General features: G+C 44.2%; 2 protein-coding genes across 2 annotated transcripts in view; one reads left to right on the top strand and one right to left on the bottom strand.

The window, feature by feature from the left end:
* Positions 1-14,512, top strand: part of LOC111230450 (neuronal membrane glycoprotein M6-a-like) — a 30,543-nt gene extending 16,031 nt beyond the window's left edge. Inside the window, exons 2-7 of the mRNA XM_022757193.1 lie at positions 1,529-1,721; positions 6,273-6,429; positions 9,388-9,541; positions 11,681-11,757; positions 11,931-11,996; positions 14,309-14,512. Coding sequence (XP_022612914.1) covers positions 1,529-1,721; positions 6,273-6,429; positions 9,388-9,541; positions 11,681-11,757; positions 11,931-11,996; positions 14,309-14,461 — 800 coding nt within the window. The 3' untranslated portion in view covers positions 14,462-14,512. The remainder of the gene's footprint in view (positions 1-1,528; positions 1,722-6,272; positions 6,430-9,387; positions 9,542-11,680; positions 11,758-11,930; positions 11,997-14,308) is intronic.
* Positions 14,513-21,311: 6,799 nt separating this feature from the next.
* On the bottom strand, positions 21,312-26,841 carry LOC111230449 (docking protein 1-like). The gene is made up of 7 exons (XM_022757192.1): positions 26,757-26,841; positions 25,744-25,822; positions 23,983-24,122; positions 23,797-23,907; positions 23,577-23,646; positions 22,744-22,916; positions 21,312-22,644 (listed from the first exon to the last, which is right to left on the bottom strand). The coding sequence occupies exons 1-7, from the start codon at positions 26,811-26,813 to the stop codon at positions 21,808-21,810; spliced, it is 1,467 nt and encodes a 488-aa protein (XP_022612913.1). The 5' UTR covers positions 26,814-26,841; the 3' UTR covers positions 21,312-21,807.
* Between the last annotated feature and the right edge of the window lie 450 nt (positions 26,842-27,291).

The raw sequence follows: 27,291 nt of genomic DNA, 5'->3' as shown, positions 1-27,291 counted from the left end.
ATCTCTCTGTGAGTGAATCACAGTCACAACCCGAGCTACTGCAGCATCATTCACAGCCACACGTGGAGAACTAATTATTCATGTCCACATATACCATATACCTAACAAGACGATCTCCACCAGCTCTGACTGAGAATCACTGACCGTATCACACACACACACACCCACACACACACACACAAACACACAGTGAAGAGATCCTGGGGCCCATCTGCCTCCATCGTGTTGCAGTGTGATGGACTGAGCAGGTTTGAGAGGATCTGGATCTGCGTTAATTACATCACGATCCACTTCCTGTCAGTATCCAGCAGCTTCACAGCCACTGAAGAGGAGCAGTCCAACAATCAACAACCCCATCAACTGTCTGTACAAAGGAGATCACTGTGTCACTGCATGAGGCAAATGGTCACACCAGATACCAACTTATCTTCTGATCCACAACCCTCCTCCCAATAAATGCACATCTGTCACACAGTTCAGAACCTAATAAATGTCTCTTTTTTTTCAAAATAAAACTACACACTGTAATGATCTCAGCAAAGGAGAAATTCTCATGACACAAAACTTAAAGCAGCAGAGCAGTCAGAGCAGTTCTCACCTGTACGATGTCTCACTTCACGCCTGTGCTCTCTAACCATGCAGACAGTCCCGGGTTTGATTTCTGTCTCCACAGTTAATACAGTGGAACAACAATTCAACAGAAGCATTGTGGTGGTGGCTGCTCTGGATTGATCCAAACAACATGTTATTTTCTCAATAAATGAGTGAAAGTAGAGCGTTCACCAGCCTCAACCTGTAAAGAGCCAGATCAGTGTAAATTTAAACAGCTCAGAGTTGTAGGAATTAGGCCAGCAGTTTCCCATGAGTCCAGTCTTTAGGATGAGCTGTATATATCCAGGATATATCTGTCTGGGCCCAGAGATCACACCTGTACTGACAGTTTTCCTATAAAGCGAGACACCTGTTCCATCTGTACCTGCACAGTCAGAGTAGATCGTCTCATAGATGACTGTAAAATGATCTTCTACTGTACCTTCACCGCCACTTCACACAGACCGTGTTAATGCAAACAGCATACATTTTGCCAAGGGTGTGTATTTTTTGTGGAATTTTGGAATTTGAAACCTCAGCTCCTGATATGTCTATATTACACAATGTACACAGAATAGTTACACTCAGGACCCTAAGGATAAAAATGTCTTTAAGGTCCTGAGTGTTTCTGCAAATCACCACTCCCCCCTTTTCACACAAACTTTCACCCACACATCGCAGGACTTCACACTCAATACAATCTAAATTATTAAAACTTACAGATGCAGTACATTTCTGTATATGAGTGACAGTAGGGTATTGAGCTTCAAAGTTGTCTACAATAGTGGCTTTATGTAAATAAACTGAAATTTGAAGTATCACTGGTTCGATTTGATGATCGATCAGCTCTCTGAATCACCTGAATTGAACAACAGTCATCATCAATATGTTAAACATGCTTGTCTAACATCACGCCTGTTTCTGTCTGTGTGTTTAGGCTGTAAGGAGTGCTGTGAGCGGTGTGTGGGCAGTCTGCCCTGGGCCTCTCTCATAGCTACCATCCTCCTCTACATGGGCGTGGCCTTGTTCTGTGGGTGTGGCCATGAGGCTCTGAGCGGCACCGTCACCATCCTGCAGAACTACTTTGAAGTCATCAGAGCTCCAGGGGAGACGCTGGATGTGTTCACCATGTGAGTGACTTTTTACCTTCATTTCTCTTCAGCTGTGGGTTTTCTTTTTTAGCACAATAACTTTAGATTTCAAAATGCATTAGCTCACATTAGACTGATGCCACAAGTCACAAGCTGAGTTCCTGAGAAAATCAACTTTCACAGACCTGAGATCTGCTGAACATAATCCATCACGGCACTAAAAGAGTGTTAGCAGAGAACACAGGAAAACACCCACAACAACATAACCACTACCATCCACAGTCCTGAGTATGCAACGATGTCATTTCCTTCGACTGCTAGCAGAGCCCCTATCATCTGATGAGTAGCTCAAGCCTGGCAGATAAACATGTGGCAGCACAATAGGCTTCACCCTTTAAGGCTTTAGCTAGTGGACTTATCCCTCATGACACTTTAGTCCACACCCACCTACACCGTGGTCCTCACCCTCGCTGAGTCCAGTCAATCAGCTCCTGGTCTTCAGCAGCTTCCAGGCAGAATCTGACAGACTGTGAGACGAGGCTTCACCTGAAACCGTCTGAGTCTGGCATTTCAGACGAGCTACATTATGAGCTTTGTGACGGACTCAGGCGTAGCTCTGTGTTGTCCCCTTGTTTCTGGCTGGCGCTCCCTGTTCCCGGGTAATTGAGAGGTCATTGTCTCAGTCTCTTCCCTGGCCTGCTGACTGACCTTTTCTTTTTGGTTCTGTATATTGTGTTTCAGGCATACACACACTCCTTACCGCTCGCTCACACAGACACTGCCAACATACTGACCTTTTATTTTACCTTTATATAACAAATTCTTATTTACAGTGGCAAAGGCAAGAGCCGCTTGGGGAAAAGGTTGTAAGAACTAAAAGGGTATAAAGTTAAAGACAGCAACACACAGAAGAAACATTACATAAAAGACACACAGTCTAAACATGAGCATGGGTAAGTGGCTAACAGACGACGGCATCAGGTAAAAGTATCATGCACATGCAGCAAGATACAAACAGTAGATAAGAGGCACAGCGGTAATGGCTGAACAATCAAGCACAGCAACAAACAACAAAACAAAATTGCAAAAAGCAAGCAAGACAAAAAACCAAACAAGCAAAACAACAGCAACAAAAACAAACAGGAAAAGCAAATAACAAAAATAAACTAACAGGGAAACAACGAAGCAAAAAAAAACAAAGATACATGCATCGGAGGACAGAAAGCAGCTGATAGATGTTTGAATATGTCACTGGGTCATGAAACAGCTGCATGTGTCAGTGAGAGAGTCCATAATAAAGTCATTCAAAACTGACTTGGGAACAAAATTGTCCAATTTTAAAGTTTTTTGCAGGTGGTTCCAGTTCATGACTGAGCAAGTACAGTGTTTGTTTTGGGGACTTCCAGCAGAATGTGGTGAGCAGAACGAGTGTTATGGGCAGCAAATGTTACAGTGAAACAAATAGGACCAGGAGGGTTTTGCATATGAGCATAAACCAGTGAACGTTACGACGGGTGTGTAAGGACGGCCTGTTAACAGAGAGTGCAGCGGTGTGTTTTGAAAGGGGCATTTGTAGAAAGCAGGATAACAGAATGATAAAGAGCATCAAGCTTCTGAAGAAAACCTCACAGGCTGATCTGTAAACAACATCAGCATGATCGAACACGGGAAGGACGGTCATCTGGACAAGAGTTCATTTAGCAGGGGCGGTGAAAGTGGAACGCATTCTGTATAAAAAGCTTCATTTTAATTTGACCTTAGACTGTAAACTGCTCATGTGATGTGAGGAAGACAGAGTGCTGTCTTGCCAGATACCCACGTATTTCTCTTCAGTGACCTGGTCACAGAACAGCCACATCAAGAGTAGAGATATTCAGTGGTGGAGGGGGCACCTTGGACGTGTTAAGCTTCCAAGACCTGCAGACTACGAACCATAATCCATATTTATACTTTATTTGATTAAATCATTTGCCAAATGCACAGACTCTTGTGTGGTCTCCCGCTTTGTCACACACTGGTGAACTAGGTTGTGACAAAATGGGGGCTCTCGGCCATCTTTGTTTTCCTGTGTGTGTTCCCATCCTGAGAAAACTTTTGGATTGGTACTAGTATTGGGAGGCCGCATGGTCTAGACTGTTTGTTATTGGTTGAGATAGTGAATAGCTGGTCTGTGTATACATAAGTTAGGTCTGTTAAGTCTGGTTAGTCACCACGTTGTTGTACAGATTTGTTGTTGATGAGCTCAGTAAAACCACCAGTAGAATCCTCAACCTGTGTGCCTGCACCACAACATGGCAGCAGCTGATTTACAGGAATGTCTGGCTGCGTCTCCCTTAGGTGCGCGCTCAGCGCTCCTCTGATCACCGGCAAGACACCCTGCCAGCCGCCGCAGCTGCATCTCGCCCCGCTGCTCGAGCAGGGGCTTGTCTCATGTCCATGACAGCTGCAGGCATCAGGAAAAATGCGGGCCCGCTTCTTAGAGCATTACTGAGAGTGGTGGTGCGTGTGGTTAATGGACAGCTGTATGGACAGGCTGATCAAGGTTACACAATGCAGTTCAACCCACTCCCACAGTCCAGCAGGATTCTGGAAACAGTCCTGTCAACCCAGGACCCCTCACTCTTCAACCAGCGCTGCAGGAACTTTCCATGGTTCCCCAGACAGAGGAAAATCTCCTCATTTCCTGGCTCAGAAAAAGACGAGTGGGTCGAGACTTGTCCTCCATTTATCACTGTTCAACAAATCCAGAATGGAAATGCCGTCTCACATATTGACGGTCGGACCGGCGCTGGCACGTGCTCACCAGCGCAACTGGTTCACTTCCATAGATCTATAAAACTCGCATTTTCGCGTCTCCATCCTGAAAAACAGGAAATTATCATGCTTCTTGTTCCAGGGGATTCAGCACCAGCACAATCACCTGCCACTCCACCCACCTTTTGTGTGGAGACGGCTGCGCAACCATCACGCAGGGTGGGAATGAGAGTGGTGTTTTACCTGAACGACTGCTGATGCTGCCTGCTACAGATGAGGATACTACTAACTGAATATTGAACCTTTTTACTGTGTGATGGTGACATGGCTGCTGCAGAATCAACGTCCTGGGGAGGGGGGGGGGATTTGTTTGTTTGTCTGTGCCTGCAATGGCCGTCATAAGGCCGCCCGTGGGAAACGTCTGCGTCACGAGCTCGCCCTCTCTCAGGAATGAGGAGCAAACAGTGCTGAACAGGAACGCTCAGGAAGGCTGGGCCTCTCTCTGGCTTTTGTGTGCATTATCCCCATAGTGTCCCCTGCCTCACATGCTCTCTCTCCTCCAGCTGCTGCCGGACAGGGATTTTAAAACATTCGCTGCCAGTATTTTGTCATCAGGGCTTCGGTGACAGATCGGTGTTTAGTCACCCTCTGATGAAACATTTCCAGCGTCATGCAGTAGAGTTTAGCGCTGGTTTTACTCACGCTGGCTAACGCCCCCCCTTAAACTCCTGGATCAGGTTCCAGTTCAGTGTCTGTCCATCACAACAGCTGTGCTCTACAGTAATGTCTGCAGAGAGTCAGTGATGTATCTGCCCTCTCTGTGGGGCCTTCACGCCTCAGGATCCAAAGGGACGGCAGCTCAGCTCTTTGTGTGTGCGGTGCTCTGCCATGTTGTGTGAACGGCTGCGTTTCACTGTTCCCCGTGTGTGCACCACATTGCCTGCCACACTGGCTGTGTGAAGCTGTTTCACAGGCATATCACTGTTCTGGGTCGGATCCCTGGAGAGTATGAGGGTGTACTCCAACAGGGGAATATCATCCTCTGTGGCTCTGCACAGTGACGGTGGAAGACATTTCTTGGTCTTCCCTCGGCTCTTTCATCTGTTTTTAACTGTTAGACGTCTCTTGTTTCTTTATGACTTACTCTGAACTGAGAGTGATCAATACTGGATGTTTTTGATGTGCGCTCTCCCTCCTGCTTGTCGGTGTGTGGAGACTCACTTGAGTCTTGATCTGAAAGTGAAAAAAAGATCTAAAAGTGAAAAAATAAGATTTGCAACTGATAACAAACCTCAAATATCAAAAATATACAGTATATTAGAGAGTGAAACATGCAAATAAATATTTAACCTGAAAAAAATTCTTCCTACACCTATTTTCATTTTTTATCATTTTATTTCATTACTGTATTTTTCAAAGTTCAATATCAAAACTTGAACTTTCAGTTTCAAATTTTTAGTTTTTCAATTACAAAACTATTGGCTCTAATTTGGCTCCATAAGCTGCTGGCTGAGCTCACTGCGGCCGACCTGCTTGGTTCAATAGGCTTTTCCTACTGTCCTGCTGCAGGAGCCAGTGATATATTGACAACATTATTCATTGGGTGCAGCTGTGGCTGACTGAGGTCAGGTCCTCAGGTTGTAAAGACGCTCACACTGCCTCAACCTGTGACCCTCCACCCCAGCCCCTCTCCCTCCACCCTCCAGTTGACCTCGTATGGCCTCTGACCTGTTTGGTGATTTAAATAAGGATACAAATAACATTTCAAGATGATGCATGAAAATGAATACAGCAAATGTGTGTGTGTGCGTGTGTGTGTGTGTGTTCTTTCCACAGTATCGACATCCTGAAGTACATCATCTACGGCCTTGCAGCTGGATTCTTTGTGTTTGGCGTCCTGCTGCTGGTCGAGGGCTTCTTCACCACCGGAGCCATCAGGGACCTGTATGGAGAGTTCAAGATCACCGCCTGTGGACGCTGCCTCACTGCGTTTGTAAGAAAACCTCACAACTAATACATTGATATTTGAAGCTGTATTACTATTCTATCAAATAAATAGGGTACTGACAGCAAGTTTTATCTAATTAAAGGACACACACACACTGTCCTGCTGCTGGAAGTTCTCACTGGAGCACCAAACGTGTATTAATCCACCGTGAAGAATAGTCCCCAACAACTACACAGTTTCCCCCTCAAAACCAGTGTTTAAAGAATTCACTGAAATTTCTGAAAAACTGTATATTTGTGCATAATTTTTTAAGATTCATGTGACTAATGTGCATGTAGCTGAGCTTTTACATTATCTGACCTACCATTATCTGGTTACCTGTTCTTTTATCCACCCAGTATAAAGAGCTGCTGGATATATGTGTTTAGCATCACCCTGGTTCCCTCCACTAAAAGCCAATGGGATATTTCTATTGTCTTTTAGATTATTAGAGAAAATAAACATCAAGTTATGATCCTGACAGGTTTAGTTCAGCAGGATCATCTTCACTATTGAACACCACTTTATGATGTTTGAAGCCTCAATACAATCAGCAGAAGTAAAACGCAAATGTTAGACTGTAAAACCACTACAATACGGTCACATGACTTCAGCATCACCACCACTAAACTTCAACTTGTAGTATGATTTAGCTCTGACCTCTTCTCCACTTGGAAAGCAGTGTACAGTCCTTGCTGGTATTACAGTGTCCATACAGAAGTTAGTGTAGTCTGTGGTACATTCAACCATTCTGTCAAGGTCAGGGTCTTTGCTTTTATCATTTTCCTGTGACTCCAACAGGACATTCCAATCTGTGCACTCAAAACAGTCTCTGGCCTCCAGGGTCCAGTTCCTGAATGAGCGGGTGGTTGCAGCCTGCATCAGTACACAGGGCTTGTAGGAAGGCTGAAGAAAAACCAGATTATGATCTGATCTGCCAAGTGGTGGTAGAGCTGAAGCAGTGTAGGCCTCCTTGACATTTGCATACAACAGATCCAGTGTCTTATTTTCCCTTGTGGGACAGTCAACATACTGAGTGAAGCCAGTCAGGTGAGAGGTGAGAGTGACATGGTTAAAATCCCCCAATATTACAATGAAAGCATCAGGGTGCTGGGTGTGTACTCTCGCAACAATCTTGTTTTTTTTATTAGGATAAATATCCCACTGTCAGTTGGCATCTGACTGACAATATGATTTAAAAGTCTGTGTATTACACTGTGAAGTAATGATGTTAAACAGGAGTGGCTTTGCTACCCTATACCCTATATTATGTATTAATCAAGTAGACCGACTTTAATAATTAAAACCTTTATTTACACTTTGGCTCAGTGAGGTGTCAGCTCAATAACACACATGACTGCGCTACTTTGAAAAAGCACTGCAATGAGTAGGCTATTCGTTTTGTTTTCATATCATCATCAATCTTTTGGACTAACTTGGCAATGGTTTGACAACAGTAGGCTGATTATGTCACAAACACTGTTTAGAGACCGACAGAGGAACAAGGTGAAAGACAGGTGTATTGGATAGGCTACTCTTTATGGCTTTGAAACTTGTGCTTGGACTTGGATACAGTTACCAGACTATGGTTTCCAACTGAGGAATGGGTAAATAGATAATGTATTTTTCTTCCATTGGGACCTTTCAAGTTTCACATTGAGAAACCATTAGATTTGGTGTTTTCGTCTTTCTGAAATAGCTACACAGCTAGCCTACAGCTAACTCCCAAACACATTTCAGGCACAGAAAGTTTCTTGCTTTAAGCCATGTGTCCGGTTTTTGGTTTATGGATTGGAGAATATGGACCTGTATATCTGGTTTGTAGATCACTGGTATCAGTTGATGAAACCTTCTTTCTTTTCTTAGCTGGTTTGTAAATTTTGTAATATGGGTTGTTGGGGTGCTCCATTGCTAGGCTTTAGTAGCAGCTGACGATAGGGAGGCCCCGATCACGTTATTATACCGCTGATAGTGATGCCGATCATGTATAGGTGAGATCAACCAATCCACAGCTGATACCAATCATGTTTTGTGTTTTGTGATAGCAGCTGGTTAAGCGGTTGGTCAGTCTGTTTAGTTTTGTTGTGAACTGGGACTCCAACTGGTGGCAGGTAACCTGATTAAAGGACCACAAAATTCAACAACATGCTCTGACTTTGTTCAACAGAGCAGTACAAAAAACTCCCCAAGAGCAATGCAACAATTATCCTTCAGTAAGGACAACTGAATAACACAATGTAACAAATAAAATAAATATGCCTCAGAACATGGCTGCAGCCCTGCGTATCTGATCTCTGATCTGTGTATCAGTGACTAGAAGCATTAATTCCGATATACCCATCGCATTCTTTTAATGAAAATTGGCTGATAATGATCAGCAGCCGATCAATCCCTAGTTGACCATGAAGTTTTCCAGGTCGTCCTGGCTGTCCGTCTGTGGTTTCTGGGAGTGATTTTCAGTGGTAATTGAAGTGTTTTGCAGTATTTTGTGTTGGAAAGCAACAGGAGTCTTGTCTAGCAGCAGGGTGCCGCTATGTTTGATCCAAAATCGCACAGTGGTCTGGCAATCTCAGCACATCTCATTCACCCCAGCACCTCTCGTTATATAGTGTTAACAGAGACAGATTAATGTGAGGGGGGGTTCAAGGTGATTAATGACAGAGGAAAGTTCTGATTCACAAACCTGTTTCACTTGTAGACTTTTTCTCTGATCTTTGATTATTGGTCAGATATTGGATCATCTGAATATTTATTGAGAAGCTTAGAGGTAAAATCACTGTTTGGTGGAGCTGTTAACAACAGTAATGAAGGTTGCAGAGAAATATTGTATTCTTGTATTTTACTATATAAATGACTCTGCACTTGCACTGGATGCAGTATTAGAGATGTCACCTGATCATATGTGTATATAATGACCTGCTGGCCACATGAGTGACTCCTCATGTGGTGTGCCTGTGTCTGCAGCTGATGTTCCTGGCCTACCTGTTCTTCCTGGTGTGGCTCGGAGTGACGGCGTTCACCGGTCTGCCCGTCTTCATGTACTTCAACGTCTGGTCCATGTGTCAGAACACCAGCCTGGTGGAGGGAGCCAACCTGTGCCTGGACCTACGTCAGTTTGGTACGTGGTACATGAATCAGACACTGGATGTAATTATCACAGAGGACTCAGGGGCTTCTGAATTCAGTTTGGTGAACTTTGACCTGCTTTTTTGCCTCATTCGTTTGCCTCCATGCTGCTGTGGCCTGAGAGGAGCTGTTACCTGACAACAGTTTGAAAACACTTGGAAAGAAAAATCTCTTTGTCCTCTCTCTGGGATTTATTAGACAACCTGCTGATCTGCTACAGCACAGTGTATGCTCTGCTGCTGAAATAGTGTCAGTTGGCCAGAGAGGTGGAATACAGCTCCTCATAATCCTGGGTACCCGGTTTTCTCTGAATTGCTTGATTTCTGACAGAACGCACTCTGAGCATCCACCCATTTAGTGCAGGCGACTCACCACTAATACCACACTGGCACACACGATGGAAAAACCTGTGAGGGCTCGAAAAACTGCCAAACTGCCAGGAGTGAGCCATGTGCTGTGAGGACAATAAAGAGCCCAGGTCAGGCACTGAGGAGGGAAGATTGATCTGAACCAGCTAGGACTGATGGTGGTTTAAAAGTCTATATAGTATAAAGGTAGATGTCCATGTGTAGATTGATTATAGATCAGGTCTAGCTTCTATATTAATACTGTGAAAGTATGAAAGCGCTCAGTCTGCACAGAAATGCACACAGCCTGTATTCAGAAACAGAGCCTTAAAACCAGCCGTCAGGACTTCTGGAAATCTGTGATGTCGCAACAAAGCAGTCACCGCTCTCAGTCATGTACCAAGCCCCGCCCACCTGGGGCTTCCCATCTCAATGTAGTTTTTCATCTCTCTCTGTAACAACTCTGGTAAGGCTTGGACTCAGGTGCAGAGAAAATACACAGGAAACTGAGTGAGGTTCCAAATAAAAATCACTGTCTTTACTAATGTTCAGCAAAACACAAACAAGGTATCCAAAAGGGCTAACAAAAACAGACAGGAAAAAGGCAAAGTCTCTGAATTTGAAAAGAAACAGGCAAAGTTCAAAAATCACTGAGAAAACACACAGTAAATCCAAGAAGGTCAGGTCACAGGGAAACAAAGACAATCTGGCAAAGGCATGAGGAGCTGGTGGGTAAGTATATAGACAGGGATGGTACTAGGGTAATCAGGGGCAGGTGAGTGAGTGGCCGCAGGTGTGGTTGATGGAAGGCGGGAAAACACAGGAAACTGAAATGACACAAGAGGTTAACACTACAAAATAAAACAGGAAACATGACAAAAATCCAGAATGTTACACTCTCAGGCTTCTCTCTAGAGCTCTAGTAACAACAGGTCAGAAAGCCAATCAGAAGACAGGAGGGTCTGAGCCTCTCTTCTGATTGGCTGACTGTTGTCTGAGTGATCCAATAAAAATATAGCAGATTTCAGGTAAACACTCAGAGAAACCAAATCCTGATTGGATGGTTGGTCTAATTGGTGACTGTTTTGTTGTGACATCACAATGTTCCAGAAGTCCTGACGGCTGGATTTAAGGCTCAGGTTCTGAATACAGGCTGTGTGCATTTCTCTGTGGACTGAGGCTTTGATACTTTCACAGTATTAATATAGAACCTAGACCTGCTTTATAATCAAACACATGGACATCTACCTTTTTCGTCTATATGGGAGCTTGAAATAGACTGTAAATCTATTATTATTAGTGCATATTCATTTTAAGTGAATAGTCACTGGGTGTATTGCAGTATTAACAGTAGAGTGTTGGTAATAAGAACACAGTGATTTATGGTTCAATATCTATCACTGCTGACACATGATACAGGCCTCACTGTCCTCCAACCAGATACTGTAGTGGTTGTGTATGATTTTACCTGGTGCAGTCACCACACTGTCCACCATGTTCTCCACATTCAACCAACAGACACAGAACGAGGCATACACCTGCAGTGCTGCCATCTACTGTCCAAACCCACAAACTGCACCTGCTAAATAAAATGATTACTGTGTCCACTGGACATTTCTCATTTACAATATTTCACATAAAACCACTGGTTCATAAAGACCTGGATTCAACACTCCCACCAGCAGCGCCCTGTGGTCATACTGAGCAGTTCATTCATCAGCCCTCGTACCACAGGTGGATGAGAAGCAGAGTGTTTGTGCTGATGATGTTATTTTCTTGTTAAGGAGCAGTGACCATCTCTGAGGAGAGGAAGGTGTGCACAGGGTCCGAGAAGTTCTTCAAGATGTGTGAATCCAACGAGGTGAGAGGGACCGGGAGGACCATGGTACAGATATGATAATCTGTGACTGCAACCTGAGAACTCTTAACTTCCACTCAAAATAACAATAATGTGTGTGTGTGTGTGTGTGTGTGTGTGTGTGTGTGTGTGTGTGTGTGTGTGTGTGTGTGTGTGTGTGTGTGTGTGTGTTGCAGCTGGATTTGACCTTCCATCTGTTTGTGTGCGCGCTGGCAGGAGCAGGAGCTGCTGTCATCGCCATGGTGAGAGCCTTTATTCTTACATCTGATTGGCTGTGGGGCTGGGGCTGACCTGCAACCTGTGGGGGAAGTTTACGGCAGGATAAACGCACCAGTCTCTTCTTCTGCTCTCTAATATAAACCTCTAGTATTTTACTGTGTTCATCCACATTTTCTGTCTTCAGGGGGTTTTCACTTTATTACACATTATACATTAGACAAGCAAATTATAGAAGCAGGCCTTAGAGAGAGTGAGAGAGAGAGAGAGGGATACAGAGAGGGATACAGAGAGAGAGAAAAGAGAGAAAGAGAGATACACAGAGTGAGAGAGAGAGAGAAAGAGGGATACAGAGAGCGAGAGAAAAGAGAGAAAGAGAGATACACAGAGTGAGAGAGAGAGAGAAAGAGGGATACAGAGAGCGAGAGAAAAGAGAGAAAGAGAGATACACAGAGTGAGAGAGAGAGAGAAAGAGGGATACAGAGAGAGAGAGAAAAGAGAGAAAGAGAGATACACAGAGTGAGAGAGAGAGAGAAAGAGGGATACAGAGAGAGAGAGAAAAGAGAGAGGGAGAGAGAGAGAGAGGGATACAGAGAGAGAGAGAGAAAAGAGAGAGAGAGAGGGATACACAGAGAGAGAGAGAAAAAAGAGAGAGAGCGAGAGAGAGAGAGTGCAGTAACACAGACGATGAGTCACCAGGCTGCTCATGTATCTGAGGTGGGGAGAGGACCACTGCTGTCACATGATGTATCTCTGTCTCCTGTCCACCAAAGAGCAGGACATTAACATACATCCATCTGTTTTTTGTAACTGCTTGTCCCTGCCCAGTCACAGGGGGGTGGGGGTGGGGGGTGGAGTCTATCCAAAAACACTCTCCATCTCCCCCGGTTTGATTCAAGCTCCAACAGTGAGGAGCAGTGGTGAACGCTGAAAGGATGTCCTCATGAGGGATCTGTGGAAGATGAAGTCAAAAAATAAAAAATAAAAATAAGTGTCCTGAATTTGGTCATCATGGGGCAACAGAGCTCAGCAAGCTGCTACTAGAAATCAATGCATTCTTGCTTCCGTGAGCTACACTCATCTTACACTGGTTCTGACTAACTCGTTTATATACGACATTTTAATTTCATTCAAATTTTAACCTGCAATATCAGATCTGTGGCCACATGGGGGCAGCAGAGACAAGCTGTAAACAGCAGCCTATTTCCTCATCCTGCAGAGCAACATTACCATCACCACTCAGAGGTGTCTCGACTCTGAGCTTTGTTCTAGTCCCCAGTATGAGGAACACATCTGGACCTTTAACTGCTGACTGATGTCACACTGATGGGTTTCACTGAGAACAGCTGAGACCAAACGCAGTTCTATGAGAGCAGAGAGAGTGAGTCATGATGAGCTGAAATATCCTATCAGTAACTGATCCGTTTTTAATAGAAGAACTGATCTGATCTGATTTGATCTGATCATAGATCATAGTGTTCAGGTATCTCAAACAATATTGTCCCACAGTGCAATGCACTTAGGTCAGCTTCCTAATTGCATTGCACTGTCGGACAATATTGTGTGTGGTGGCGAGACAGTGACTGGAAGATCTACACCAGTGGTTCCCAACCTGTGGCCCAGGGCCCACTGGTGGTCCACAAAGGTGTTGCAAATGGGCCAACACATCAAGATGAGAAGATCATGAAAAGATGCAATTATATTAAAAAAATTATATAAATATAAATAATGTTTCTAAATGTTTAAAAACTCATCATATGCTTGTTTTCTATCTCAGTCTGATGGCAAAAACTGGAGAAACTAAATTGATAGCATCAGAAAAAATAAAAATTAAAGAGTCAAGGCAGATGATTATAACCAGTAACAACACTTAATAAAATTAATGGTAAAGTTCAGTGACACAGGACAGGACGTCTCCAGCAGCTGGGAGCTGAGCTGTCTAACATTTCCTCAGCTTGTTTCTCTGATAACTTCAGATCCAGACGTCCGACGACTAAAATCCTTCATCTGGTTCAAATATAGAATTGATTGATACATTAAAATAAAGAGTGCTCTGAGAACTTATTATTTAGCCTCCGTACTGTCATGGTCTGATGTAGGCCATGAGTTGAAGAAGGTCGGAACCACTCGTCTAGAAAAACATTTTTCTTTCGCCTGATGACATTTAGTCTCTGGTTCATTGGCAGCAGCTGGTTTGACGGTTGCATCATTTCCTGTTTGTAGAAAACAGGAAAGTTCATTGTTTTTTGTTTGTTTGTTTTTTACAAAAGCAGCAAACACAATGAAGAGTGAGCATCGGTATAAAATACTGGTCTGGTGTGGTTTGTGTACCCCCCAGGTCCACTTCCTGATGGCTCTAGCTGCTAACTGGGGCTACTTGAAGGACGCCAGCCGGATGCAGAAGTACGAGGACATCAAGTCGAAGGAGGAGCAGGAGCTGCACGACATCCACTCTACACGCTCCAAAGAACGCCTCAACGCTTACACATAAACACATCGCTCCGGGAAACGACATGCACACACACCTGTCAGACACATAAGATGATACACCCACACACACACTCTCTCTCTCACACACACACACACAGTGGCAGACACCATAAACACAAGTGAAAAAACAACACAAGCACACACGAGCAGGCAGAAATGATGAACACACAGACACCATCATCATCCCCATGTCAGCATTTGATCACTGGCTCCAGTAGTCCATGCTAACACATTAGCATCCTGTATGTGGGTTTGCTCCACACACTTGACTCCTGACACCTGCCTTAAAGTGACAGGAAACATTCAGCACATGCTCAGCAAAGGCCCCCCAACCCACCCCTTAACCCTTAACCCCCAGCATCCTCAACACCCAGGAATGCAACTGGTTAGCTGTGTCAAAACTAGCTGACTAGTTAAAAATAGCAGTAAAATCTGTTCTCAGTACAGAACATGTGAGTGAACATTAAAACCAAAAACTAACGAGGCGAACCCAAAGAAATGTTCTGTGTTTAATTAGAATCATCTGATTAAAGGTTCCTGTGTCAGGGTCAGTCATGTGACACAGTACGCCGCTGAGAGCCACATGACAAACTGAAGCCAACAATCTGCAGCAGACACAGGGATGGCTTTGGTTTCTATGAGCTCATCATTTAACAGCCTCAGTACACACACAGACACACACACACACACACACACACACAGACACACACACACACACACACACACACTAGATGTGGCTGAATGGTCGGTGTTTCACAGGTGGTGTTGGTATGATGGTTACGCTGTGTCATGTCGTTTCACCACTTTCTGATGATGGTGTTACGGAGAAATATGTCCCAGAGGAAACGTGTACCTCCCAGGTATATATGGGTAGCTTTGCTCCCCTCCCCTTTTCCCACCTTTTTCACCCTCCACACCACCGCCACCACCACCACCCTCCTCTTCCTCCTCCTCCTCTCCCTCCCTCCCCCTTCCTCCTCTCCCTCCCCTCTGTGACCTCTTCATCTGGAGCCCAGTTTCAGTAGTTGTTCCACACACAGGCAGCATGGTGGTCATTTGATTATTAATCAGGTTCAATAGTTAACTGTAACAATGATAATTAGATCATATATTGATTGATAAATTGATGTCACAAATAAATCCTCTTCATCCTGTTATATCTCTGCTGTATGTCACATGTCAGGCGTCTGTTCAGAGGAGAAGTTATTAAAACAACTATCGAAGCAGGACCCCAACCCCACCCAACCCCACCCCACCTCCACCCCCACCCCTCCAGTTTGTATAAACTTGTAACTGTCCTCAGACACAGCACATCTTAACAGCACAAAGTCTTTTTAACGTGTCCTGTTGAATGATGTTTTTTTTTCTCACACATTTTTATGAGTATTGTTTCTGTGTAATTTTAGCGTTGGGGGGATTTAAAGAGGGAGGGGGGGGGGTTGAATCACTTTTACATTTTCATGTAATGACTCTGTATTTCAGTGGATCTGCACACACAAACACACACACACACACACACACACACACACACACACACACACACACACAGGTGTCTCCATCCAGCAGTCATCAGGTTGAGTTGTGTCCTCGCTCCTTCTCTTTTCTCTCTGTCCTGATGTCACCAAACCATCGACACCAACACTAAGCTGGTCACTGGTGGACTGAGGAATACTGAGATCTGCGAGTGGTGTTACTGGGATCTGAGGGTGGTGTTACTGGTGGTGCATGAAGTGGCTTCACTGAAGGATGAGGATTTGCAGGGAGAGTTTGGTTGTGTATGTGAGGGGGGTTGACGTGGACGGGTGGAGAGATGGAGCAGTGGGATGAGAGGATTAAAGTAGAAGGTGCTGAAGGAAGCAGCTCCACTGTTACTGCTGATGACCAGGATGAATGAAGATATTTCAGCCAATAAGCTTGTGGATTCAGAGTGGGTTACTTTACTGGGTCGGGTTATGAGCTCCACTTCAGACCTTTAGGTGCTTTCACTTTGTTTTATTTGGATGCAACTTTACAGAATCCTCAGAAATCCGCTCAGACTGAATCTTACCTTTATTTAAACTTGTTGCAGATTTGTCTGCGGGTGATGTTGATCCCACTGGAGTGATGTGAAAGAGTCCATCACCAGCATCAGGGACGTTATGTTTGTGTTGTAAGGTTGTGTTGAGCTGTCAGAGGAAGGTGAGTGTGTGACTCTCTACCTGCCAGTAGAGACAGAGAGGGTTTAGCCTGTGCTCAGGGTGAGCACTGTACTGATGATGAAGGTGATGATGACAATAGTGGTGATGACACTGGTTTGATTTCATGAAGCTACCAGCACACACACACACACACACACACACACACACACCGACACACACACACACACACACACTCCACCACACCGTCACTCTGAGCCATAACTCTTTGCTCTTTTCCTTCAACATCATTTCACTGTTTATGATCAACTTTGAAACTTTTTAAATGTGAATCATTTAATTACAAACAGATGTGTTTTCTTTTCTGTTGTGGTGGTCAGTCTGAGCCGCACCCACATCAGCTCTGTATAAAGATATACATATATGTGAAACCATTAAGGTGAACAGCCTGGGGCCTGGGTTCCTATTGGTCACTGAGTCTGAAGGAGGCGGGTCCTGAGCCTCAGCTTCCTGCCAAAGCTGTACTTACACACACGATAATGTCAGAGCGTCAGGTGTCTCTGTTGTCACATGCTTGTGGATCTATTGGCTGATTTAAAGAGAGTTCGGTTAAATATAAAATATACAAGTCAGCTGTAAAAGAGGTTTCCCATATCAACAAGCAGTGTCATGTAAACACAGTGTGATCTTAACACTGAGCTGTCACACGTCTGACAACGACACAAACAGAGTCTGAATCTGTTCCTCTGTGTCGTGTAGATGCAGCTGACTTTGACACAGACCATCAGTGTGGACGGGCGGGGGGTGTCTCCTCCAGACTCGTGTCCTGTTCAGGGAGGTCTCGGCTGCATACAGTCAGTATTTTTAAGGGTCTAGTTTTACAGTAACAGTATTCTGTCATTTCATTGCCTGACAATGGATGTCTTGTCAGTGTTTTTAACCTCAGATAAAAGAAAAAAAATGTTTTTTTGTGCACTTATTGACCATTGTGAGCTCTCTCTCTCTTATTCTTGGTGTGAGTACATTGAGGTCCCCTCTGTGGGACCTGTGTATAGTCTTGCAGCATTGGTTATAACCTGAAGAAATATCAAAGATGAAAATAAATGAATTCATAATGAAGATAATCTTATACTAGTTAAAAAAAAAAAAAAAAAGACAGTGACTCTAGTTGTTGTTTGTGGCATGGTTATGCATTCAATGGTCATAATTTTAATGATTAAAACTGAACAAAAAAAAAATTATCCTTTCCCACTGGCACTGTTCTGCTCCTTCTCTTTTTTTTGCCACTCTTCAGTGTGCAGTGTTGCTAATGGTGTTGCTAAGCTAGCTCGCTTGCTCAGTCGTTTACCACCAGAGCAATATGTTGTAGCAGTTTGACCACGTCAAGATGTGAACATGAAATCCATCCCTGTGAAATGCTGGCATTCAAGTGCATGAGTCTATGATTGAGTCTTCAGTGGTATGATCATGGTGTTCGTTGTTGTCTGATCTGCAGATGTGATGTAATGTATTGCTCTGGCCTTCATCGTCTTTAATCCTCCACTGCTCACACCATCCTCCTCCTCCTCTGCCTCACACCACAGCCCCTGGCGTCCGTCTGATCACATCATCTGGATTCAAAAGTGACTTCCTGTGTTGTAGAGCTTGAGACAACACGCATGTGTACACACAGCAGTCACTTATGCTTAAGTGAGGCTTCATGTAACCTAGCAACAGGCAGCCAAGAACACCGCATGTGACGATAACAAGGAAAGATATTAATCAAGCTGCTTCCACAGCAGATTGAGAAATGCAGAGAAGAAGAGTGAGACTGCTGCCACACAGATAGGCCTGAACACCATGCTCTTTATCAGGTGGTGGATGAGGCCTGAACCAGAATTTAAGACTCAGTGATTAAGGAGCCACAGGATCCAGCTGCTGTGTGAGCAGGAGGAGGATGTGAGCTGCTCCTCTCCATCTGTTTCCTTCTTTACGTTCTGACCCATGTCCTTCTGGTCTCTGACCACAGCTGAACCTGGAGTCACCCCCCCCCCCACCACCACCATCCTGAGCACACACACACGTGACAGGACTGAGAGAGGTGAGCATGAGACCTGGTTCCTGAGCCTAAGTGACACAGATCTGGTCTCTGAGCCTCTGTAAGACAGATCTGGCCTCTGACACAGACCTGGTCTTTAAGCCTCTGTGAGAGAGATCTGGTCTCTGACACAGACCTGGTCCTTAAGCCTCTGTGAGACAGATCTGGTCTCTGAGCTTGTTGACACAGACCTGGTCTCTGAGCCTCTGTGAGACAGATCTGGTCTCTGACACAGACCTGGTCCTTAAGCCTCTGTGAGACAGATCTGGTCTCTGCAGCTGTGGAGGCTCAGCCCTGTGTCCCAGCAGGCAAAACCAGGTTCAGGTCTGGTCCGTGACTAAAATCTGTCACCTGGAACATCCTGTTGTCAGATCAGCGTCAGCTCGGACATGTGGGACATGGAGCAGCTTCTTCTGTTCCTCCATGACGGTCTGGACTTTTTGTACTTGGCTCTGGTTGCTTAGTAACAGGCTTTATCAGACTCACTCCTCCATTTTTGTACATATCTGTGCCAACAGCTTGGGCAGACAGTGGCTTTTTTATTTGTAAAGACATGAACTTGCTTGCATATATAAATAAAACAAAATAATACACTTGTGTACTTGTTAATAAGGGAATACTGTGAGTTGTGTCTTCATTTCACCGGGTCTCTGAAAGCCTTTGATCTGTTGATTATGACAAATGATCAATAAGGTAAGTGCTATCACAGTGATGATAAAACATGAATATTATAAAGACTCTACTTGTCCTGGCTCCAGGTTTCAGGACTGTTTTTTCAACCACATTCAAAATCTCAGAAGAAACTCACTCATTCATCAGCTGCAACTTCCAATCACAGCCAAGTATCTACACTGAACAAAAACAGAAATGCAACACTTTTGTTTTTGCTTCCATTTTTCATGAGTAGCACCCACCAACCAAAATCAGGAAAACATGACTCATAATATGTGGTGTGCTAATATTGTTATGGAGAGCAAAGAGAAGAGAAAGAGTTTTTAGAGACCGCGGCCATTTTATCCAAATCAGATTTTTATTGTGGTAAATGGAGCTCAGCAATTGGATATTAATTTAATTAATTTACCCAGAATTCATTCATTTATTTATTCATACACATAAAAACATTACGAATGCATTGTATATCATTTTATTTGATGAAGTGGATGTGCAGGTGAGGTAAGAACCCCATGTAGGGTTTATATCAAAACCTCACCTCAACGTAAAACCTCTCCTTTGCTGAGATCATCCCTCCACCTGACAGGTGTGACATATCCAGATGCTGATTACACAGCATGACTGTTACACAGGTGTGTCCTGGGCTGGTCACAATAAAAGGAACCGTCTTTTTTTTTTTTTTTAAATGTGCAGTTTCATCACAGAACACAAAGCCACACATGTTGCATGTGTTGAGAGAGCGTGCACTTGGCTTGTTTAAGAATGGGTGTGATGGCGATGGCCTCTTCACTGGGGCCAAACCTCTGCTGCTAAGGCAACAACATAAGGCAAAGGTAAGGCAACAATAGCCTATTTGTAATATCTCCATTCAGCCATTGGCAGTTACATTAGACCTAATCCCATACTAACAAGAAAACCAGTAGATGTGGCAATACCCTTTTTTATCATGTCGTTTGTAGTTCTGTCATGGAAGCAAGCAGTGATTGTTACATAGTCACACATCCAACATATGGTCTCCAAGCTTTTTCTCAGGGATTTTGTGTCATCTTTCTCGGTCTTCCGATGTTTGTATCCCAGAAGCCTTTCCCTTCTCTCTTGTTTTCTCTTTGTGATTAGGACAATTCTTGAGAAAATGTTCTTGCTGGGGAAGGTGAGCAGGAAAACCACTGCTGGTACTTGGCCTAGGTGTTGGGACAGTGGCATCCCATCAAACCCCCCCCTGTCCTAATTGCCTCCATCCCTGAGGACACACCAGGGCCAAGTGAGGAGGAGGGCGAGGAGGAAAGCCACTCAACAGCAACAGGAGAGAGAAAGAGAGACAGAGAGATGATGAGCTGTCACAGCTCATCAAAGACGACATGAGGCTGCAGAGAGACTCAGAGGGGAGGACGGACAGACTGTACATGAGAAAGACACACTGGTCAAAAGATGAATAAAAGAAAATATAATATATAAAATGAATCAATTAAAGCAAAGTTTGTTGAACACAATATTAATAACTATCTTTACAACTATTTACAAAAAAAAAACATACAAAAATACATATACAACATTTAATCAATGGGTAAAAACTCTAAAACTAACAAATCTAAAATACATTGAACTATAAACTTTGAAAATGATTATTATTATCATATTATTATTGTTATTATTTGGGTTGTTCAGCTGAGCAGGGAGCTAACATTAGCATTCACATACACTGTATATACACTGTAGATACTTGACACAATGTAATGTTTACATTTACGGGGATAAGGATATACACCGTTGCTCATAAAGTTGGCATAAAATATTTTTTATGTCTTTTCATGAAATGATTGTGACAATGTGATTTATTCTTGACAGATAAAGTGTATATCTTCTCAAAACTTTGGTAGTCAGTCTCTTCCAAACATATCACAATGAAAATGAAACCACAATTAATTGAAACTGAATTGAAATTTAACTGAAAACTAAATTATTCCAACTTTATGGGCAACAATGTATAAATGTTTCAACCCCCTGGACTGTTGTTTTTTACCTCTTTTGGGAGGGTCCGAGTTTTAATCAAGGGGGTCATAAGATGTGAAGCTATCATGTTAATGTAATTAATTTGTAGATGGAGTCTTTGATTAACTCAGGATGATATAGAGTTACAAGAGGTCTGATGTAACTGCACCATGTGACCTGACACTAGCCACTGAACTTCAACACATCCTGGATGCTCGGTCAGATTAACCTATTAGACGCCCTCAGGCTGAAAAGCTGCTGGGCCCCTATAAAAATGGTGGTAAAATGATGATAATGATGATGATGAATATGATACAACATACGAGCACATCATGTCAGACATGTGCTCCTGAGGAGAAGAGGGCCGGTTCACTGAGTCAGGTTTATTCTTCAGTCAAAAATGAATGGAAATGTTTTCACACAGATAGAGTACAGAGAGGAACAGGTCACATCAGACTGCTTTGATATAAGTCTCTAAATGATGCCCAGGTTTTCATAGATGACATCATCTTGACAGTGGTCTGTTGTTGTGGCTGTGTTGCCACTAACAGACAGAGAGGTGGAGCAGGATGGGGTGGAGGGACCAGTTGAAGGAGCTGGTTTGCAGACATGAGCATACAGCTGGGCGAACGGGTCCGGTTTGCTGTCATTGTTGCGGGTCACCTGTTCCCTCTCACTCAGGGGCTCAGTGTAAATGGGTTCAACATCTTTGCTCTTCGTTAGTTTACTCTGGGCCGGACGGAGCCGGTCGTACACCTCTGAGTAGACTGATTCTGGGTGATCGGAGGTGAAGCTGTGGTGAGGACTGGAGGAGGGAGGAGCTGTGGAGACAGGTTCTCTTGAAGTGGGGGGTTCGAGTGGAAGAACGCTTGCAGGGTCTACGTACTGAGCTGTGGACGGCTGTAGTCTTGCTACAGACTGGATGCAGTCAGCTGGGTCAGCATACACAACGTCTGATTGGCCGCTGTGATGACCTCCAGGGGCGCTGTTGTGTGTGGGGACCAGTGGGAGAGGCATGAGGGTGATGGGAGCTGGTTGTGACTGAGCAGACAGCCCTTCTGGAGCGGGACATTTCCTCTCCTCTGTCCTCACGCTAGACACATCAGGAACTTTGGGGAGGGGGGAATGAGCCTGTATGATGGCTGGGTTACCTTTCTCACCCTCCTGGTTCTGGCTACCTGCAGCAGCTGACGTCTTCTGTTTGATGGTGCTCTGAATCAGGGAGAATATTTTCTCGGCCTGCTGAGTCTCAAAGGTGAATGTTCCAGGACCAGAGTCACAGCGTCTGCCTGCCTCGATGGTTAAAGCCAGCTGATCAGAAAACACAGACAAGCAGTTACAGTGTGTTCATGTGACACAGTGCAGCCCTCCTGTAATAACTGCTGCAGTGAGAAGATGAGAGACACTCACCTTATCTTTTCCATATCGTCTCAGCAGCTCATATGGCCACTCTCTCACAGCGCTCTTCTTCTGTCCCTCTCTGAGCAGCAATGCCTCTCGTCCCACCTGCAGCCAGTATGACCCCTGCAGGCCACAACGTATCGCTGCATCCGTCCTCTGGACCACCACCCAGAACTCTGAGGCTGAGCCGAGAGAAGAGTATATTCTCTGAATCACTGTGCAGTCCTTTCAATGTCATTTTACTAAAGGATCCTTAAGAGACTGCAGTTAGCTCTTCACAGTAATCTTATCATATAGTCTAAAGGTAGATGTCTGTGTGTATAAAGCAGGTCTAGGTTCTATATTAATACTGTGAAAGTATCAAAGCGAAAGGAGATGTAAAACTACATTGAGATGGTTTATAAAACCATAAATATATCTTCTTATGGATCAACACTTCAAACAGAACACAGGAGAAGAGGAAAATATGGAGCTGTAAAGAATTTTTCTTCTGATGCATGTGGTGAGTCCATAGGCTTTTCTCCAGCAACACCCTCAGTCAAAGACACAAGATTTAGAAAACATCAAACACACACAACCTGGAGGTTTGAAGTTGTAATTTCCACTTTTAAGGAGGATGGCATCAAAACGAGACATCCACAGGAAGTTTTTTAAATCCCTCCTGTCACACGATCTACGTTCCTGCTGTCCATCACTGGCTCAGTATACTCCAGAGAAAACATGGAGAACCACACAGATTCAGTTTGACTCTGAGACCTTCAGTTTCATACAAGTACATTCTGGAGCTCATTATCTTCTTCTGTCACACTCCAACATTAGCAGAGCTGGAACGGAAAAGTTACCTTGGTCTGCTGAGGCATATATCTGGTTCTCCTCCATGTGGAGCTGCTGAGAGCCTGAGACGCCTCCTCTCTGACAGAGACAGATGAAGGGGGAAGAGGAGAGCACAGCCGGAGTTATTTCATCAACACCGGGCTCTGCTGTCTCTGTTTTAACAATGAATTTGAGACTGGAGACAATAATCGAGGCACTAAACCTTCTGGACTTCCTGTTCCCTCTCACCTGAAACGTGCTGTGACACAGTTTTTCCACCCAGTCCACACAGTCGTCTTTGAGTGCAGCAAACACCATGGTCCTGTCCTGGGTCTCCACACAGAAGGCGGACATGTTGTCCTGCAGCACAGACAACAGGCTGTAGTCTTCATTCAACCTCATACATGTAAAGATTACAAAGCCAGACAAGCTCACCATGGGACAGGCCTCGGCGTTCGGAGGGAGTCTGAGGACACTGATCAGCTCGGACAGTCGTACCACCTTCATCTTCCTGTCCCCCAGAGGCTGGTGGTGTCTCCTGACCCCAGTGCCATGATCACCTCCTGCCCCCCCTCCTGGAGGACACATGACAGACAGACAGAGACAGGCCTGTCAGCTTCAACCACAACCCAGCAGCAGAGAGTTCCAGCTTACTTACCCTCCACCTCACCAAGGTATTTACCAAACTAATTTTCATCTCCAGAAGAGAACACATTCGCCAATGAGGGCGGAGAAGCTGAAGGAGGCAACATGAATGCTGAATAGTTGCAGGCGATGGATGTGAGTAGCAGGTGTGAGGGGTTTGGGCTGAATGAGAAATGGAGCAATGAGTCTTAAAAGAAACCTGGTCTCTGGTTTCCAGGTTCCAGGTTTCTGGTTTCTTTTATATCTAATATCTGAGTGTTTTATATCAGAGAAACAGACATAAGTGTCTGCTCTGAAATGACGACATTCAGACTGACTTGTAAAAACACCCATTGAAGACCAGTTAACAGCATTTTTACAGCTCTGTGTTTATAAGTAGGAAAGCTCTTATGTTTCGTTGCCTTCCTGGTCCCAGCCTGAGTACATATTCAAACAGGATAATACAGACTCCCTGAGTGGCCAGTGAAGAAAACTGTGAGGATTTGCTCTCGACATACACAAGACTCATGAGCACAAGCTCTGGACGGACTTAGCTAAACCTCAGATGAACTCTCATAACCACAGTGGTTCATGTGGCAGTCCTGGCTCTCGGGGGGCTGTCAGGTCTTATTGAGTGCTGTTGGATACCATGCAGTGTAGCTTCTCTCTTTATATCTGGCTTCCCACTAACTGCTATGAACCAGACACTGGGTTTGGAGCAACTCTTCTACCAAACCTCTGACAGCCACATCACATTTCACATTGGATTTAGGAAAAGATCATGATTTGGGTTAAAATAAGTACTTCCTCAACATTAGACAATCTTTGTTGTCATGGTTACAATAATAACAACAAATGGTCATGGATAATAGAAACAATATAAACAGCTAGTTTCACATGGGGATCGAACACCGCTCTCTTGTGTCATATTCATCCATCCACCACAACCTCCTCCTGACGTGAACTTTGTCTCTCTTTATATTACGTCACCGCACTTTTCAATTTACTCCTGTCATAATTACTACGGCCACTAGATGTCGCCTAGCAACAAATCTAACGATGGACAGGAGGCAGTGCAGACTGACTGTAGTTGAACTCTGATCTACCAAACTTGCAAATAAGGTTTATACCATCTGGCGCCACTGGTGGCTGTTTAAAGGGTAATTCCACCTGTATAGTACAGAGACAAAGATAACAAAAGACGCATGAAGACCAATTAACGCAGCACAGGCTTTTAGTCAGTAGTCATAGGTTGGGCTCCAAAAACACTTGATCCAACATTTCCCATAATGCAACTCAACAACAGTTTCATTAGACCTCCTACATCTTTAAAACTCCAGTTTGTAACTCAGGTTTTGTTGAAACGTGAAGTCTCAAGCCTCACGTGAAGTAACCCTGATTACATCACACTGAACTGCATGTGTAAAAGCAGTGGACTGCTCCTTTAAAACTGTCAGATTGTCTCACTGTTTGAGCTCATTGAACCGGAAGTTACTGTGTTCTCAGTAATTCATCTGGTCAAACCTTCAAAATAAGACCAGTGACAGAGAGTGGTAGAAGCAGATACTGTACCTCCCACACCCTGGATCTCCAGTCGACCCACTGCGCTGCTACTGGGAGGAAACAGAGACAACCACACTGGTTTCCATTTCTGATAAGAGACAGACACATGGTTAATGACAGAGGGACTAATAGTACTGATCACGATACAGATGTCAGCATGTAGATACACACATACACACATACACACCCTCGACCTGAACCTTTTCCTCATGAATGGGATCATCAGTTTCAGTATGACACAGAGGTAAACATTAGTCATCCATACAACCAGGTATACAGGAAACACCTGCACACCATGAGCCAGTCCTTTCAAAATAAAAGAGGGAACACGTGTTTGTGTGAGTGTTACAGAGCAGTTAAATAAGGATGATGTTATTCCCCTCATGTCCATGTCCCTCCTTCGTGTCCAGGTTCTTTTACAGAACCAGTCCAGACTTTACAATATGATGACACAAGATGTCCCTGCTATACCTGAGTACCTGCAACCTGTGTGCTTCTCCCTGCCAACTTGTTCACCTGGTCTGCCTGTAAGCGAAGTGCTTCACTTCATCAGCTTGTCTCAGTGTGAGTTTGGGTCCACCTCTAGCACCAACAGTAGGTGACAGATTAAGGATCATAGATTCAGTGCTAGGGTTAAACCTCACAGCAGCAGTGTGTGTAATGTCAGTCTGCACAGGAATGTGTGGTGGTGAAACAGTTGTGTTTGAACATGTTCACTTGGCTGATAACTTCTCTGCCAATGCTGAGTCTCATTCCTTGAGTGAACTGTGGAATCTGGTTGTAACTGGATTAAATAAACCTGTGTTGAACGTCACCTGTTAACCTGATAAATCACAGTCATGAAGTATTATAATGACAGTATATATCTCTCTTATTTACTGTGTCTGCAGCTTCCTCTGAGTTTGATTTCATGTAATTATAATTACTACAATGTGCCAGAAAACAAAGTCCTGGCTCTAAACTGCTCACGACAGTAACTCACTAAACAAAAGGAGAACAGATGTTAATATCTCTGTACTCACTTTGCCAGATTTGTGCGGTTGGAGGTAAACCTCCCCTGTTTTGATGTAAGAGTCCATCTGGAAAGATAATCCACCTCAGTCTTGGTCTTTGAAACAACTGTGAGGTTTTCTTTCTTTTCCTCCTCCTGTGGGTTGAGACATGCCTACAGTGAGACGCACCTGAAATATGATCCTCACCTAAAACATGTGCGCGCACGCACACACACACACACACACACACACACACAAGCGCACACACAGGTGTGTCATGAGGGGCAGAGTTCAGGACTAACTCAGTGGAACTCAGTAATGTCTATTTACATCTACAGCTATGCGTACATATTTTTATATCTACACAGAAACATACGGTTTATTAATTGATTGATTAATTAATTGATTAAGATTCTGCAGAACAACTAAAGGCCTGATTATCACAGTGAACACACAGTTAGCAGCTGCATTGGTAACTGAAAGACAGCTCTTCATACAACAGAGATACAAACACATGCTGAATCAAGCTGCTCATGTTGCTTTATCCCTTCACATTCAGTAGTTC

The sequence above is a fragment of the Seriola dumerili genome, unplaced genomic scaffold, assembly GCF_002260705.1.
Source record: "Seriola dumerili isolate Sdu_G_001 unplaced genomic scaffold, Sdu_1.0 BDQW01000267.1, whole genome shotgun sequence".
Lineage (NCBI taxonomy): Eukaryota > Metazoa > Chordata > Actinopteri > Carangiformes > Carangidae > Seriola > Seriola dumerili.
The sequence above is the reverse complement of the archived record's forward strand: the minus strand, read 5'-3'. Positions and strand labels throughout refer to the sequence as shown.